At 45.6% G+C, this 16,957-nt stretch overlaps 1 protein-coding gene across 4 annotated transcripts in view; it reads right to left on the bottom strand.

Annotated features, from left to right (window-relative positions):
- LOC125747311 (receptor-type tyrosine-protein phosphatase gamma-like) overlaps positions 1-16,709 on the bottom strand; it is a 182,011-nt gene extending 165,302 nt beyond the window's left edge. For 2 of the 4 annotated variants that reach the window (XM_049022385.1, XM_049022386.1), the window contains exon 1: positions 16,048-16,694. In XM_049022385.1, the coding sequence (XP_048878342.1) occupies positions 16,048-16,135 (88 nt within the window). In that variant the 5' untranslated portion in view covers positions 16,136-16,694. Of the gene's footprint in view, positions 1-16,047 lie in introns of all 4 variants that reach the window. The other 2 variants (XM_049022388.1, XM_049022389.1) reach the window with 2 other exon arrangements.
- Positions 16,710-16,957: the final 248 nt, after the last annotated feature.

The following is a 16,957-nucleotide window of genomic DNA, read 5'->3' as shown; positions in this document are numbered from 1 at the left end:
ACAGGTGATTGTGTAAGGTCCCAGGAAAGCATGCAGTAAGGCAAGATCAGATGGGAGCCGCGCCGCATCGCTCAAGCCACATGTGGCCGATTAATGATCGTTTCCGACCTCAAGCTCCAACAGTAAGCAGCCCATAGAGCTTATGTCCATATCACTGAGCGCATCTCAGACCACTGAGGATCTCACCATTGTGCCGGCCACGGTGCAGCTGCTCAACGTTACAGCACAGCAGCATCACAGGCAAAAAGCAATGAAAGGTTAAATTCGGGGCAGGGGGAAGGAACTCCGGAAGGATCCATCAAACAGACGAGATGTGTACTGTGGCCCTTCTCGGAGAGCCTCTTCCCGTTCCCGCTTCAAGGTCGAAATTCCCAAGCAGAACGGCCCTCGCTTGGCCATCCCAGCCTCTAAAGTTACACAGCTCAGATGTTATTTTGGGATCAATACTTAATGGAAGACACTGAATTTTCACAGTGGGGACAGGGAGCCGCGAACTAGATTTCAGCAGCATCTGTGTCAGGCGGGGCCCGGGGCCCGTCAGACGTCGGCAGATCTGGCCCAAGCTGCCAGAGGCATGAGACAGGCCCCAACGTGGAGGAAAATGCCAGTCATGGGGAGAGCTGACGGGCGAAGAAGCAAGAGGTATGAGACAGGCCTGGAGGAGACGGAAAAGGCCGGTCATGGGGAGAGTGGACAGGCAAAGAAATATCTGTGCATATACATGTCTGCACAATTTTTACTTGGGGGGGAGGGAGGGTATTTTTTTTTTATAAAAGGGCCTGTGCGTGTAACTACCAATACTGTACAGGAAGCAAGCGAGTTAATGCAATCCATGCTGAAATATGGTGCAGGAAAGTTTGACAAAGGACTGCTGGGTAGTTTGATGGGTTAGGACCACTGCATTAGGGCCCAGTAACCCGGGTAAGGCAGAGAATCCACTAAACAGGGCCTTGGTCACTGGTATGCCACTTAGAGCACTATTAGATCATGTGACGTTCGCCGAAAATGCTCTCTACAGGAGGTGGAATAAAATTTGAATTCAGTGGAGTAATTCCTGTTCATTGTGATATTTATTGCTAACATCAGTTTGCAGCAAATGGCTTAGAGAATTCAGCACACCTCGCTTGACAAGGGCAAACATTAAATCTGAATGTATGGATTAAAAAAAACAAAAAAAACTCCAGAGATAAAGGAAACAAAATCGACTAACACAACAGGGCCACTTACAAAGAACACACTGAACCACAATGTTGGCTCATGTATTATCTACAAATATACATGAACGCATGTCATTGATATATCCGTTTTATTATGGAAGGAGTGTGGCCACAGCGACCGATATAAATACCCGGCCACAGCTCCGGCCGGCGTGTTTGTACCGGCCCACTGGAGCGGCTCGCAGCGCCCATCACAGAAGACATCATCATTAGCTCAGACGATAAGCGAATCACATCCTCCTTCTGGAAATTCGCCTCCCATCTACGCAGCCATACATCACTGGTTCCCAGTCTCCTTCATCTCACTTCGTTTCTCCACATGGAGACAAAATAGAGCCCAAAGCTAAACCAAGACACAGACAGCTAGCTGTAGGCCTGTAATGAGCCCTCCGCTGGGGACACCGAACTCAGGCCGCAGGAAACGCAGGCTCCTTTCTGCTAGTCACACACCTCCGGAGGAACCCTGTGCCTGGCCAATCAGGCGCCACCTGGCTGCTGTCCGGCCACGCACCCCCTCGTCGCATATTAGGTTCCTCTTGCTCCACAAATGTATGTGTCACAATGCTAATGCTAATCCTGACTCAGGGCGGCTCCAGAAATGCTGTGTCAAAAATATTCAACAAAACACAGGCCCACTGAAGCGGTCTCCTTTTCCTGCTGCCTAATACCTATATAAACAGTTAGGTTTAAAGAAATTAAATATTTCTAAAATGTAGTCTTGATTGTCTTATTTTAAGCCTGCCTTCAAATATAACCAATAGTGGGATTTTGTTTTGGATCAACAACCTACAGAAACTCCCGGGGAAATAAAGGGAAGGTAACCAGGCTGGCTGGCCGCTTGTGCCGGACAGGTAACCGGGCCGTATGGCTGCCCTCCCCAGGGTCCCCGTGAGAACAAACGCACCTGTGTTTATCAGCTAGGGCTCTAACCCCTAAAGAGCACACAGAAGAGGGCTGCGGAAACACTCTAATATTCTCAGCGGCTCGATCACACATCCGCGGAGAGGTCTGTATGGGCCCGGCCAGGTCTTCCATTTCCCCCTCTCCGTGCGGACACGCTCTCCCACAAATGCATTTCCCAGGGTGCGGCGCTGGCTGTGTGTGTCGGGGGGTGGGAGGGGGTGGCCTTTGAGAACAGCGACACTAAAATGTATTCTGTGAATGCTGCAGAGATACACATTTGCAAAGAATTGATAATATAAAACAATACGAAAAAACAACAGTGCCCCATCCTGTACACAGTTTTGTACAACATAGAACAAATCATAATATATGAGAATAAATCATCCCAAGTCATAAAAAAATGTACGAATAGCCTAAATCGCTGAGACCCAGCTGGTCACGGAGCCATTCTTCCCATAAATCTGGCAGAGCTAGGAGTTGCCATTCTGACTCTCATTCCCGTTTATCCCGCATCAGCTTCGCCCCCTAGACTGACAAATAATTCCATAGTCTATTCAGTCTATGGATTGGCCATTGGGTCGTTCCAGAAAAAAAGATAAAGAAGATAAGGCTGAAATGACAGCATTCTTATAGACAGGATGCACAATCTCTCACTGACAAGCTGCTTAAAGGAAGGCGTTAGTCTGTCTGAATTGATAACTTTACCAGTTAGGCTTAAAAAGAAGCTCGTGGGATTACCATGAAAACGAAAAGCCTATCGTTCCTGGCAAGATGACAAAATGCAGCACGTCTGTCGGATGCAAGATCTTTGATTAAGGGATAAAAAAAATCACCCAGTGTTGGCAGAGCGTCAAAGAGGAGGGGCCTTCCCACTGTTGATAGCCAGCGATTCGGCCCTTGGAGGCCGCGCTCACGGCCCTACGGGATGCCGGGGTGGCTGAGAATCGCCACCTTGACTGGCAAAACAGGTCAGCGAGAGCCATTGCTCACCTGAAGCACTAATCCATACTCTGGCTTTGCCACACTCCCAGACAATATACATATACATTATGCAAACAGGTCTATTCAAAATGGCTTCCCTATAGTATAACTGTATGCACATAACATACACGACGACACAGTGGGGGATTTATTGAACCGATCCCATTATATAAGCATCCTGTGGGTCTTTTGGACACAAATTAAAATAAATAGTTAGTCATCAGTGCAGTTTTAAGCTCACTAAGCTATATAAACCCACACTGTAAATTCTTACTGTAAGAGCACCAGCAACAGAGTACAATGGTTATTTACGTATACTTCACATACAATCCCAAAGAAAACAATTCCAGTCCAACAAAAGTACAGCTGATTACCTCCATTATAGCTACCTCACGAGTTAACATAACCCTCAAGCGCAATTCACACATTCTAAGTATGCAGGCGCAACAGTGAGCAAAAGAATCTCAACTTGAGACACAGTTGTCCAAAGTCAACTTAAAGAAAACTTAAAGAAAAGCTGACTGAAAAACTTTTCTAGCTTCTGTAATTTCTCCTTTGTGTTTGAGAAGGTTTATACTCCACTATCTGAAGGCTTTTGATCCCATGTCTAAGTCCAGAAAAAGGGGTATTATCAGACAACATGGGACCCGCAGAACACATCCAAGAAGCAGTTTCATGCCGGTTTAGACCCAGATCGAGTCATTATTAAATAATGTGGTTCTCAGGCAAAGCTAATCTCTGTCTCTGGTGCTGGTGGGCGGACCAGCTTGTGGAAAAGTACATTTTCCCTCCCAGGACGCAAAATTAAAACATGTACTCAGAAGAGACCCTGCCAGTGTTAAGTGGCTGCGTTCAGGCATGGCGGGAGCGTTTCTGTTTGCCGCACACAAACAGTCATCTGTTCGCTAAAAAAAAAAAAAAACAAAATAAAAACAAAACAAGCACCAGCACAACAACAACAAAAATAACTGCCGATAGTTCTGAAGCAGTCAAATTTTTTCCGTTCAATTTCATTGTGATCTACAGGGCAGTTTGTGTCCCGAGTACGAGCAGCCATGATGTTCACTAATGATTCAGGTGTGAAGACAATGGAACGTCCTTGATGGATCCTATGGAAACGAGGCTCCGTTGACTGGTTCCTCCTCTGAGCCGGCCAGCCTTCGTCCCGAGACGTTGTTCCTTCAGAGCGGCCCCGTTCAGGAGAAGGTTGAGTGGATTTGTCAGGGACGTGAAACAGGGGACGTCATTGCTCTCCATGTCACACGAGTGCCCGCATCACACCAGCCGAGAAGGCGCATCAGCACCCAGGGAATCACCCCGCCCTCGCAGTGGGGCGGCCAGCCTTATATTTTAATTCTGCTCCGAGTGTCACCGCAAGCGGAAATGTGATGATATTCTGATACCAGTCACCTGCCACGGTCAGTCGCAGTGCACGGATAAACTCTTCCATGCAACACAATCCCTCTTTGTGTAACGAGCCGCAGGTCTTTCTGCCGTGCGGCGCGGGGGCCGTGTAAACAGCTGCCGTTCGCGGCCGTGTCCCGTTACCCGGGACCCGCTTGCCAAGCCTGGCAGGTCGATGCCAGCGAGATGATCCCTCAGGCCACTCCGCGGATCCTTTTCCCTTCCCATAAGTGCACACGGAACGCTGTCAGAATGGGGTATCCGCAGAGTGGGGGGGGGGGGGGGGGGACAAAAGACTACAAGGAAGGATGCCTGTGACAAGGACTCATCTTGACAAGCAGGAACCAGGAGGTCTGTCTGCATGCATCCTTGATAACTTTCTGTAATACGCCTTGGAGACACCTTCTGTCTTCTGGGGGGAAGTCGGCTCTAACGTAAAAATAATGTCACCAAGCTACCTTTATTTTCAAATGTTGAACAAATATAGAATAACATGCAGTTTACACTGAAGGAAAAACATATCAGATGGCATTTCTGCGACATTTTTTCAACCCTCCCTCCCAATTGACGATGTGGGAAACCATTCATTGAACATAAGGATTTCAAGAAAAAACATCGACACACGTCCCATGTGTTTTTCTGTATGTATCTATGACATCGCCGCAGAGAGCTGCCTATTCAAACAGGTTATTGCAGAAAAACACAGAACCATAATCTGCAGTGAAGGCGCCAGCCATCACCCCTGTGTGTCACTGAAGCATTCGTCACCGGCTTGATTAAAAAGCCTTTGCATTACCGCCGGAATCACAAGTCCACAGACTTTACTACAAAATTAATCACGCATTTATATTTTAAATCGCCACTACAACACAAGAATCCTCAGCACATCCGATGCCAACACAGATGTCCGGAAAACAGATCGGCCATTTCTGCTATAATATCTCTGTAAATAGATCTCACACTTTTGTAAATTGAGCATTTGTTGCCCGGTCATCTCTGCCCCCGACTTGGCTCGTCTGCATCTTACACCTGTGATAGCAGCTCTCCCTGCAGCTGCTGTTATGACGCGTCGGCGATGTCGGCCGCAGCTTTACCGCATGGCCGTCCAAGGGTGACCTTGTCACCAGCTGGCTGTGACTAAGGAAGCAGTGGGACCGGTGGCCGTGCTTATCTGCCTCCCCCGCCAGCAGCTGCTCCGCATCCTACGTGATGGGCCACTGTGCATGGGAATGTCATTCCTGCTATCCCAGGGATGTGACCCCCTACGCCGGCAAGGGGCATCACCTGTGGGTGTCCCATGTCCCCGCGCCTGGATGCCCCCCCCCACACACACACACATATACACCCGCACACACTCCTGCCCAAAAGGCATCAGACATCATGGAGCCACAGCAAGATTAACTACTAAAAGATGGCCACAGCAGGGGTGTAAATCTGAGCGAGTTTCAGGTGTAACACAGAGCCTGTCTCCCCTGATGAAGGATGGCGGTAGCTGGGTCCTGCATCGCTATTCCAGGCCAGTAAAGCCCCACCTCCCCAGCTCTGGTCACAGGACAGCAAAGAGGGCAGGCAATAGGGCTTGTGCAGCCGACAGACCAGGCCAGACCTGAGGATGTGGCCAGTCAAGGCACCTAACTGCATGAGAAGCCAGAGCTTAGGAGGAAATATCTGAGATCTTAAACCAAAAGCGGGCTCATTTCCTGAAGATTAGAGGTATACAAGTTGCCCACGCAGCCATGTCAACACGGGGGGTTTGGTTAACATGCAAAAAGCATCACCTCGGACTGCCGAGGAGGAGCGACTAAAGAGCTTGGGCGTTCCGTAGGCAAGACACACGAGCCCCACCATGTCCACAGCATTCCAGCGAGTGAGGGGGCTCACAGCTGTGACCTCACATACCCGCACTCACATTTCTGGCACAGCTGCGCACCAATATTACCCCCCCCCACCTCAATCGTCCCGCTCGTCCTGCAGTAGCTCTTTCACCGGTTCCAGATCGCTGTGGTGGCTCACTAACCAGGACTCCGACACAGCCGTGTCAAGCAAGGGGTCATCAACCCTTGTCAAGAAAGCGTAAAGGGATTTTTATGGCAGGGGTTCGATAGATGCCCGTGTGCTTGTGGTCCTTCGCGTAAGAGTGGTGCAGGACACACCTGACATCTCACGAGCTCTTCACTGTGTGCTGCTGATCCTGCTTGTAGAAGGTGCTTGAGGATACAGCCATCAAAACGTTCAGATGCCGTGTGAAAAGGCTCCAGGACTCAAATTCCCTGTTAATTAGGCTCCTGATAGGGAGTCTGAACTCATCTGAGGAAAAACCAAACCCACTTATTATAAAAAGATGAAGCATGAAAAGAATCAATAGGACCCATCTAGCCTCTGAGGTGTCCTCAAAACATGCAGCTGGGATTCATTCTGGGGGACTCCTTAAATCACAGTGAAATCCCAGTTTTAGTGGCTGACATCCACTGAGGGCAGTCATCCCTCCACCCAACGGTGCTATTAGCAGAGGAAACGGCATGTTCCAGTGGCAGGGACGCTTTAGGGACAGTGGGGTGAACATGGCACTCTACGCATTTCAGGGGGAGACAGTACCCCGTGTCCATGCCATTGTGGGAAGCCAGGCAGGGCTACTATTCACTTATTCAACTACAGCTTGCCCTCTCTCTCTCTCTCTCTCTCTCTCACACACACACACACACACACACACACACACACACACACACACACACACACACACATATATATATATATATATATTATATATATATATCATGCATATCAGAAATAAAAAACAAACATACATAGTATATATATTATATACGTGTGTGTGTGTGTGTGTTTGTGTGTGTGTGTGTGTGTGTGTGTATCATGTATTTATTACATTGTAGGTACCAAATGTCCATAGAATGTGATGAATAAAAATCTGCTATTTTGATGTTGCGGGTACCATTATTGATTTCCCCACAAGAAGAAATTTATGATATAAAAATTTGGAAATGCAAAAAAATTATCAATAAATAAAATAACCAACCGTTTTGTTTGGTTATGTTTGGTTAAGGTTTGGTTAAGGGCTGGGTGGAGGTTAAGGTCGTCATCTTGGGATTATAGTTTTTCCCACAGAAATGGATGGAGAGTCACACACACACAGACACGCACACAGAGGGCTGGGCAATTAAAAAAAATTAAAACCAACATTCAGAAACTCTAATCGACATAATCTTCACAGTTACTTTGCGTTTTTTCTGTTAATACTTAAGAAAAATCTGTTAATACTTTCCCCAGTGTGCTGTCATGTGACTCCGCCCCACCCAGTCTGCGACATGGAAACAGCATGGAGGCGAACTCAAACACCAAGCCGACTGAGCAAGTCCAGCAGCTTATGCCAAAGAAAAATGCCGCGTCCGTCGTTTGGTCACGTTGCGGCTTTAATGAAGACACCAATGAACAAAAAGAGGTCAAATGTACTGCGGAAAAACAGTTTCAGCTAAAAAAGGCAACACTATTATTCGGTTTCATCACTAGCAATATTTACAAGCGTAAACTGCTTATAGTGATCACAGTTATAGTGATCAACCATTTTGCCTTGCGGTAACCCATCTACTTTGGGTTAGTTACCTGAGGCTAATGCAAAGAAAACATTATGGGAAAAAGAAAGACATTTTCTCTATGACAATTAAAGACTCAAAGTTTATGATAAAATGCCAAAAAACGAACCACCAGGATGAAGCAGTAAAGCTACAATAATCTATATTTTATATACAGTACTATACTGTATTATAGGGTATTTGAATTATACACAGTTAAGAAATTTAATTTGTGCAGTAATGTCATTTCAAAAGTTTTCGAAACAGCTGTACTGTATTTCGAACCTCAATACAATTCTGTAAATAGCAATGCTGTCTTTTATTATCATATATTCATGTAATAAATATACAAATGTCAATTAGATGGTATGTGCCTGAGACATAAAGAAAAAGGGAAAAAATCGGTTATAATGATTGTCCAATTATAGTGATCTATTTCACCGAGAAAGACGTGATCACCATAAACAGTTTCCACTGTAATTTAATTTGTTTGCAAGAAATATAAACTGTTCATTTTGTACTTTTCGTTAGGGAACTAGCTTTTTTCATTAAAACTAAAACGTGACCTTTTTCATAAAACGTTTTCGTTTCAAGCAATATGTGCTTTGATTTTAGTTGTTCGAAATATTTGATAAAGAACCATTTATGGTTCATCTGTATGTGTTTCTTTCAATTATTTTAAAACCATGAAGGTGTGATATACAGTCTGTCATTATAAAAATTTCCCAGCTGTAGTAGCTGAGCATATTTACAGTACAAACCTCATCAGTGAAATATGAAAAAAACTAAATCATTCACTAATCGTAATTCAGGTAAAATGTTCAGTTAATAGTGATATAATATTGATGTGGTCATGTTGCCCAGGCATATATATGTGTGTGCATGCGTGCGTGTGTGTGTGTATATATATATAAATAATATATATAAATTTGTTTTAGTCTAATTTTTCAATAGGCCAACACGTAGTTTCATGGACAATTCAGTATAAAAACAGCCATCTCTCCAATTTCTCCAAAAACAGTTAAGTACCTAGCAAACATTAAGGCTTTAAGCAGCTCTTTTGAAGACAGACTAACTGGCCTGAGTCTCTCCAAAGGGGAAGCCGCTCTGTCGGCGCATTAAAGCAGAAACACATAAATGCTACTTTATATTTCTGCCGGCTGGGGGGCACGGGGGGGTAGGTGGGGTCATCTTGCAGGACACTTAAATCAGACTGTTCGTCCCAGAAATGTTTACACGATTTGGATATTGCCCCATCTTTTACAGACCTCCTAAACTTATTTTATCGTGCGTGCACGTGCGAATAAAAAGACCTGCATTCTTGTGTGTGTGACATTTTTATTTTTACGACGACAGCGTAAACTCAGGTCAACACTTAAACCATCAATCGTTAGTCTTCATATAATGGCCCTGCACATCTGTCAGAAAATATAGATACACATATTAGTAAAGGTTTATCTTTCGATAACAGGCTGCAGCCTTATCTACTAAGAAGCCATTCATGAGATTTATTTTGCTTTCTGTCTAAGAGTATTTTGATTAAACCGAAAATATATGAGTCATTCAAACTGTAACCATATATGTTTGGTATATATGCAATATAATACATAAATAATGGTAATGGTGTACACACACACACACACACACACACTTTATACCGCTTACGCCTGTTGCTCTGTTGATATCAGTCTGGCTGCCCCTTTGCTCGGTGCTCATTCACACATTACTGATCACATACTGAACAACAATTCATACCTTCTCAGTATGCTGAAACATAAAAGCAAAAGATACATAAATCGGCAAAAGAGATAAATAAGAATGAGATCGGGGGCCAAAGAAGCTCTGATGGATGAACTCAGACCTCCCTCACAAAGGAGCTGACGAAGAGGCCCAGCAATGCGAATGAACGTATTTGACAGCGGTGAGCACATACACCGGAGCCCTGTCAGCAATAAGCCTCGCAGAACAGAATCACAGCCATCATACGGGGGCAACTAACAAAGGCGTCCAAGATTGCCCTCGCGCACACCATCGCTCAAAGTCGCCCGAATTTCAGCCTTTCACACGTCAGAGCTGAAAATGCCGATATCAATCAAAACGTTTGAAAGGAATTAATTACACTGGACATTCCCTGAAAGTGGCGGTATCGCATTTCTGGATCTCCTCGAGGCCTCTCCAGCATCCGGATCCATTGTAATTATTATTTGCCTTCCGCATGCATCACAGTGGTACCGAATACGATCGACAATAGGACCACTCTCGACTTCCTCAGCAAGCCAGGACTGCGCCGCAAACACACACAGATCCTCTGTGCGCTTATGTGTGAATATGCTAGATGAGTATTATCTACAAGTATGTGCGTGCAAATCAGAGCCTGGACCAAGACACACTGACCTGCACGTGTTGGCCGAAGAAGGTCATTCACTTCAGACAAATATCCTACACGTCAAAGAGCAGACAAAAGGGAGAGCAGACACATGCCGCTCTCACACGAAAATGGCATTTAACTTCCCGGGGAGAAGCCACACTTGCGGCCTTAATTTGTTATTAATAAGCAGACCTTCTCATGCAGGGATCCAGATCTGCACTAATTATGACTTCAGAGTCTATTCTGTACATAAATCAGCTTGATCCAGGCTGTCCTCACACACAATACAGCATTACATCCTTCTCCAGCAATGTTTAGGAAAATCTTTTTATGGTGGAAACTTCAGAGGAAGCTAGAAATGGAGGTAAGGTATTAAATTAAGGCAGAGCTGTACGAGAGTGCGTACTGAAAGCTATTCAGAGCGTTAATAAGCTACAGAATGACATCCCTGCATATTCAGAATTAGTTTGAAAATATTTCTCTTCCTCTGAACGTTTCAATCATTCTGCACTAGTTTCCTAAACAAACTACATTATCACTTGGGTTTCATTTGACAACATTTTATTTGCTGAATGTTACAACAGCAGCGATATGGCCCAGCGCTGGAACAGACCGCAGAGAAACGCAAGCACCAAACTTCTTGAATGTAAATTTGAACCTAAGCCGATAGCATCATGCTCGAGTAAAGGGTCGGCTTACTAATGCATGTAGCTAAAACCATCTTCGGACTGGAAATGTACACCGCACTCCGCTAAACCGTCTCATGGCAACCTTGTCTCTCTTGATTAACAAGCGGCTGACATTTGTGCATTCTTCCAAAACAGTAACGCCCTTTATTTACATCCCCCGATCTGACCTGGAGCAGAATTTAAATGCCATTATAAATCCGGAAGGCATTTTAGTCTGTTACTCTAAAATTTTGCTTGCATCAGACCTGGGGGGTGGGGGTGAGGGGCAGTAAATGTTGAACAGATTAGGTGCCGGTTGCTATAGATAAATGTGACCATGACAGGGGTCAGGTTAAGAGAATCGATCCAGAGCGTTTGCGCTCAGGTGACACGGAGCACTGCCCCCCCCAGCAATCTCCTCGATGGACTCAGCATCTTTCCCTGCCTGTGTGGGACTCTCAGCAATGACATAAGATGATACATCGATCTACCAATGCAAATTCCAATTGCATGAAAGTGATCAATCGTTTTCCTTCGTCGTCTCGAATTGCAGTCTGGATATCCGCCTGCCAGTAATACCGCGGAGCACCCGTCTCCCGTATCCAGGCCACGCTTTTTGGGAAGGGAAAGGGGGGAGGAGGAGATGTTTCTATTTTCATTTCCATCTGCATCTCCTCAATGATATAGGGGGTGGGGGCTATACATATGAATCAGAGGATGGCGGAAATCAGGACAGCAGCCCGAGTTTTCCTTGGGAATCGGGCAGCTTTGGGTCCGCTTCTCCCGCACGTGTCCCTTGCTTCAGCCATCACGATGGCTCGTCTCGAATCTGATTGGCAGACGTGACGGGCTGCCAGGCTAACTGCTCCGGGGGCCTCTAGCTGCCATGGGCTCGTGTACTTCTTAGAAGAGATGAGGTCATTACGGGGGAGCAGGGAGACAACCCCAAATCAGGTCCGTTTCCCGAAGAGGGGTCTTAACGAGTCAGTGTGGACCTGAAGTCTCTGCCAGCCCATCTGAGTTACCGACACCGTGGCCCGAACCCACATGGGCTGCCCCGGCGCCATCCCACCTTGAACAGAAGGGGAGGACTGTCACCCCTCTGAGAGGCCGTGCTTAACACTCAAGAGGCTCCGATCACCCTGATTACTGCCGCGAATTCTGGGGGGGGGGAGGGGCGGACGTCATGCCACACTATGCCGTCGGCAAGCCCCTATCAGAGCAGCGGCGGCATCAGCGCTAAAGATACACAATTAAAAACTGTCTACTTCAGTACTTTACTGGGGGTAACTGAGGCACCACATCTAACAGCGTGAAATCTGTTTCTCGCACAGAGAGGGGGCCGGGCAGGAAACCGGGCAGGGGGAAGAAAGAGAGAGAGGGAGAGAGAGAGAAAGGGGGGAAGGGGGAGGAGGCCGAGAGAGAGCGAAAGAGTGCGAGCGAGAGAGAGCAAGAGACATGGTGAGAGAGAGAGAGAGCCAAAGGCAAAGCCTTGAACACAGCTTCAGAACTGTAAAATGAGAATGGCAGGAAATATCTGGCCATGATTTAACGTTGTTGAGCTAAAACAATGAAATGCAACGTGAGAGCCCTCTGTTGAATGGAGTGAATTACACAGCACTCCATTAAACTCAAAGTACAGATGCAGCCTGAGAAAGGAAGAGGAAGCAGCAAACGGCACCGGGCCCTGGAGCCGACCCGGTCAGCGGAGTGCCTCTCGACAGCGAGCAGGATGGGTGTCTTTCGATCGATCCGTTAAGACTCTGGCTGACGATGACAGGGCCACGCGGTTGATAAAGAGACCAGGAGGACATTCGAGTCGCATGGCTCCAGCAGTAAACAGATAATGGGCAGAGCTCAGTGAGATGATGTTAGCGATTAACACAGTTACCCCACACAGGGAGCATATCCAACCACCCAAGATGTCAGCCTGGGCTATTGTATACCAGAGATTCGGAATTTTCAGCCGTCGCTCAGAATGGATATTGAATCTTTGATATCGTTTGATTACCCCCACAAAAAAAAGCATTGTGTATCACAAGGATTTTTTAAAATGCCGATGCCGTATCACTAAGAACCCTGCTAGTGAACAATGCACGTTTGTCTCACAGGATCTTGGGAGAGGCAATTTTTCTGTAAACATTCGTCTACACCCAACATCACCCACAGTCTTATTTCGTCCAGCCATGGGAAATGGATTTCGTTCAACGGCAACGCCGGCGTTGCGTAACCAAGGCCCCAAGACTCCGGCAAGGTCGGAAAAGCTCCATGGCGGAAGACATCTTCTGTTGACTCTCAGCAGTTTTATATTACTAACAGATGTTTTGCACTTCCATTGCTGAGTCAGCTAACTGGCCATTATCGAGGCTGGCGGGGGGGGGGGGGGGGGGGGGGGCAGTACCTGAACAATTAGGCTACATGAAGAAGTGAGACGAACTGAACTCCCACAGCGATGTCAATTCCGTAACATGGGACACAAAAAAATATTTGATACAGTTTTGGACAGATACTGCCTAGGAAGATACTTATAGTCATAATTCATTTGTACATTTAACACAGGAGAAAGGGGGCTTTCTAAATAACAGCAGCATTAAAGATAAAGTGAAATGTGGACTGAGACGCTACAGGGACCAAAGCTTCTAACTCAGGCCGTAAAAAATGGGCACACAGCACGTGCAGTGAGGTCCGATGCCCTCCTCCGCATCACCTCGCCGTTAGCTGGGGGACACCGGGACACGGGGCATGGGGAGGGACACCGGTGCCCTTCCGGGACTGTCCCCGGGGCCTCGAGCGGTCACCATTCGCCTAAGCGAGCACCATGGAGACGGGAGCAGGGATGCGGCTGAGCCCAGCGACGGGACGCCTGCCAGCTGGCTTTTTTAAAATATTATTCTGCCAAAGGTGACCTAACAAGTGAATATAGGACACCACCTATTTGTGAAATACTAGTACTATTAATGACAATAGCAGTAACAGAAGCAGTAACAAACATATACAGAAACCTTATTGTTTTTTATTATTATTTAAACACAAACCAGATCAAACTGGTCGTGGCAGTTCTGTGGTTCATCATTTCTTAAGCACAGCTGCTACAAAATTCCTACATGTTTGTGCTTAATTTAATAAAAGGGCATGTTTTCACAGCTTCTCACTTTGAAAAAACTGCGCAACTTGTAAATGACCTTTTAAGTGTAAAAAACTGTTAAGTGGGCCAGACAGTACAAATTCAGTGAAGAACTTTATGTATGCTTAACAAAGGAAATGGGAAATGGCTTCTTATCTCGACCACTTCACGGGGGAAACACAACGGCAAAAAAAGTACAATGCGCATTATGTTACGTGTTTCTAGAAAGCTATAGGAATAATATGGCCAAAATCACAGACCAAATCAGAGTGACTGAGAATACACAGCTGCCTGGTTTAGAATGATGCTGAAGCCTGTACTTATCTTTGTTTTATTTTACTGCTTGTGTTATACAGAACACTGACATTTTAAAAATAAAAATTACAAAGAAAGCTTTTGAGATAAATGCAAAATGTGTATTCAATATTTTACAGTTAGCTATCTGAACCTTAAGCATGAGCTTACAAATAAATAACATGCCTGTAAATGCAATGGTTTACACTACCCTGTCAGAGTATTCCACCTATAAGTGAGTTTGCCGTTTAACTTGATTTTTTTCATTCACAAACTTTACATATCTGAAGTTTACCAAAATAATACATCTCGCAGTTATTTCATTCAAGACAGACAACAGATGTGGGAATCAAACAGTTCTCTCTTTTTTTAATATGTTAACATTAAAATGGATGAGAGGCAGAGCAGGCATAAGGGAAGGTATTGATTTTATCACAAACCCTGCAACTCCCATCCCAATAGCGTTCACTTAGCCAGGGCAAAGTTAAAGGAATAAACGGGCTCTTTCTTGTGAAAGCTGGTGAGAGACAAATATATAAACTAGAACAATGTACGTGCTTGACTCATTCAAGGTCATGCAAAATAACATTGTGCAGAAAGTGATGGGAAACGCACTTTGGCTGCGTGCATTTCTCTGGGTGCTTTTCGAACCGCCTGTGAACCGATTATCCGCCGCTACGTCCCGGGTGCCATTTACGTGCGATTAGGGATCGCGCTGTTCTCCCATCGGACTTGCTTATACATTCATACTATGAAAGGGCTACGTTATAACGGAGACCCCTTTGCCTTAGAGCTCTGCGCCAAACACACGGCATTTAATGGAATGTGGAGAACATACTGAGAAGGACACGGCGTCGTTTGTAACCCCTCCTCTACATAAACTCGCAATCCTTCGCTCTTCGCTGCCAATCCTCACAGGCTGGGGGCTCCTAAAGTAGCAGAGTTTCTTCCCGGTAATAGATGAGCGTTATCGCAGCAGATTTTCGTCTTTTCCTTTCACCACACCGTCTTCAATAAAAATGCTCCTCGTTTCTTAACTGAGCCGTTTTACAACAAACGCAGAAGCGGCGCCTTCGCACGATCGGCTCCGTCAGCATCCGTCAGCCCCCTAAAATACCGACGGCTTTGCGACTATAGCTACTTTACATTGTTACCAATGAATGCAACTTACATTTTTATCTTTCAAATGTGCATTATATATATATATATATATATTTATAGCGTTCTATATATATATATATATATAAAGACCAGGAGAGCTGGCGGCAGCTTCTTTATTGAGATCACTGATTATGATGAATTCAAACAATTAACTAGTTCGAAATTCGTACATCGAATCACGCCATTCCTGCGTGCGTTAATATATAGAGATTTTTCGTATGACAAATTTCCAGATGCCTAATCAGTAAAGTTTATCGACATTTTTTATTAGATTTTATAGCATAAGGAAAACTATTTCAGCGTCCGAAAGACTTTAGATTTCAGATGGTAAGAAACTTACCGGGGTGACAGTCGGCCCAGAAAAGGACGAAGGCTGACAAAATCAAAGACAAGATCCACCAGCAACACGATCGCAGTAGCCTCCGCATGTCAAAAAACACATCGAGAGCACGAAAGACAACTGTTGGGAGTTATCCGTCTAAAATTTCAAAGAAAGATTGAGAAATTATTTGAATAATAAAAAAATCTTTAACGCCGCCCCCCTGCCAATATAACTTGCTGTTGACACAATCACTAGCCTCAGTTTCGAATGGTCTGTTAAGTTATAATATGAAGCAATAGTTTTTTATTTCAGAAAATCGCATTTATGCGACAGCTTCTTCATAATCGCCCCCCCCAAAAAAAAAAAAACGCAAGGGACAGTAATCAAGCCCTAATCAGTTCGTTTATCGTGGGAGGTAAAAAAAGGAAGGCTGGCTTTAGTCCATGCAGCGGATGGCTGCAGCGGTTCTTGCGAAAACAGAAAGGGAAGAGTTGCAGCAGAGCTGGGAGCTTTCCATTCCTCCATCCAGGAAGTAGCATGTGAGCCCGGGTCTGGCAGAGACTTTAAAACAGGCTTGGGAGAAAAATTCAAGGGAACGGGAGGGAGAGTCGGAGCATATTCCTCCGGATCCTAGCGCCGAAGAATCAGGCAACTTGCGACTCCCCCCGCTTTTCGGCCGCTCCGACTCCCCCTTGGTCTGCGAGCCTCCAGTGCGTCTCCCTTAGAGAGAGAAACGTGAATGAAGAGCAACCAGCCAACTATTTAAAGACGGCATGTCTGACATTTAAACCAATCGCTTATTTCCCCCCATTCCCTAACTTCGATGAACTTACACGTAAAAGTGCCACTCGTTGTTTCCATAAAACACTGCTTTCTGTACCTTTCTGAAGCCGCTGACTGTATGGCTGTGGATGACATTCATACGTAC

Source organism: Brienomyrus brachyistius, chromosome 8 (assembly GCF_023856365.1).
Source record: "Brienomyrus brachyistius isolate T26 chromosome 8, BBRACH_0.4, whole genome shotgun sequence".
Taxonomy (NCBI): domain Eukaryota; kingdom Metazoa; phylum Chordata; class Actinopteri; order Osteoglossiformes; family Mormyridae; genus Brienomyrus; species Brienomyrus brachyistius.
This window is presented reverse-complemented; position numbering and strand designations above follow the sequence as displayed.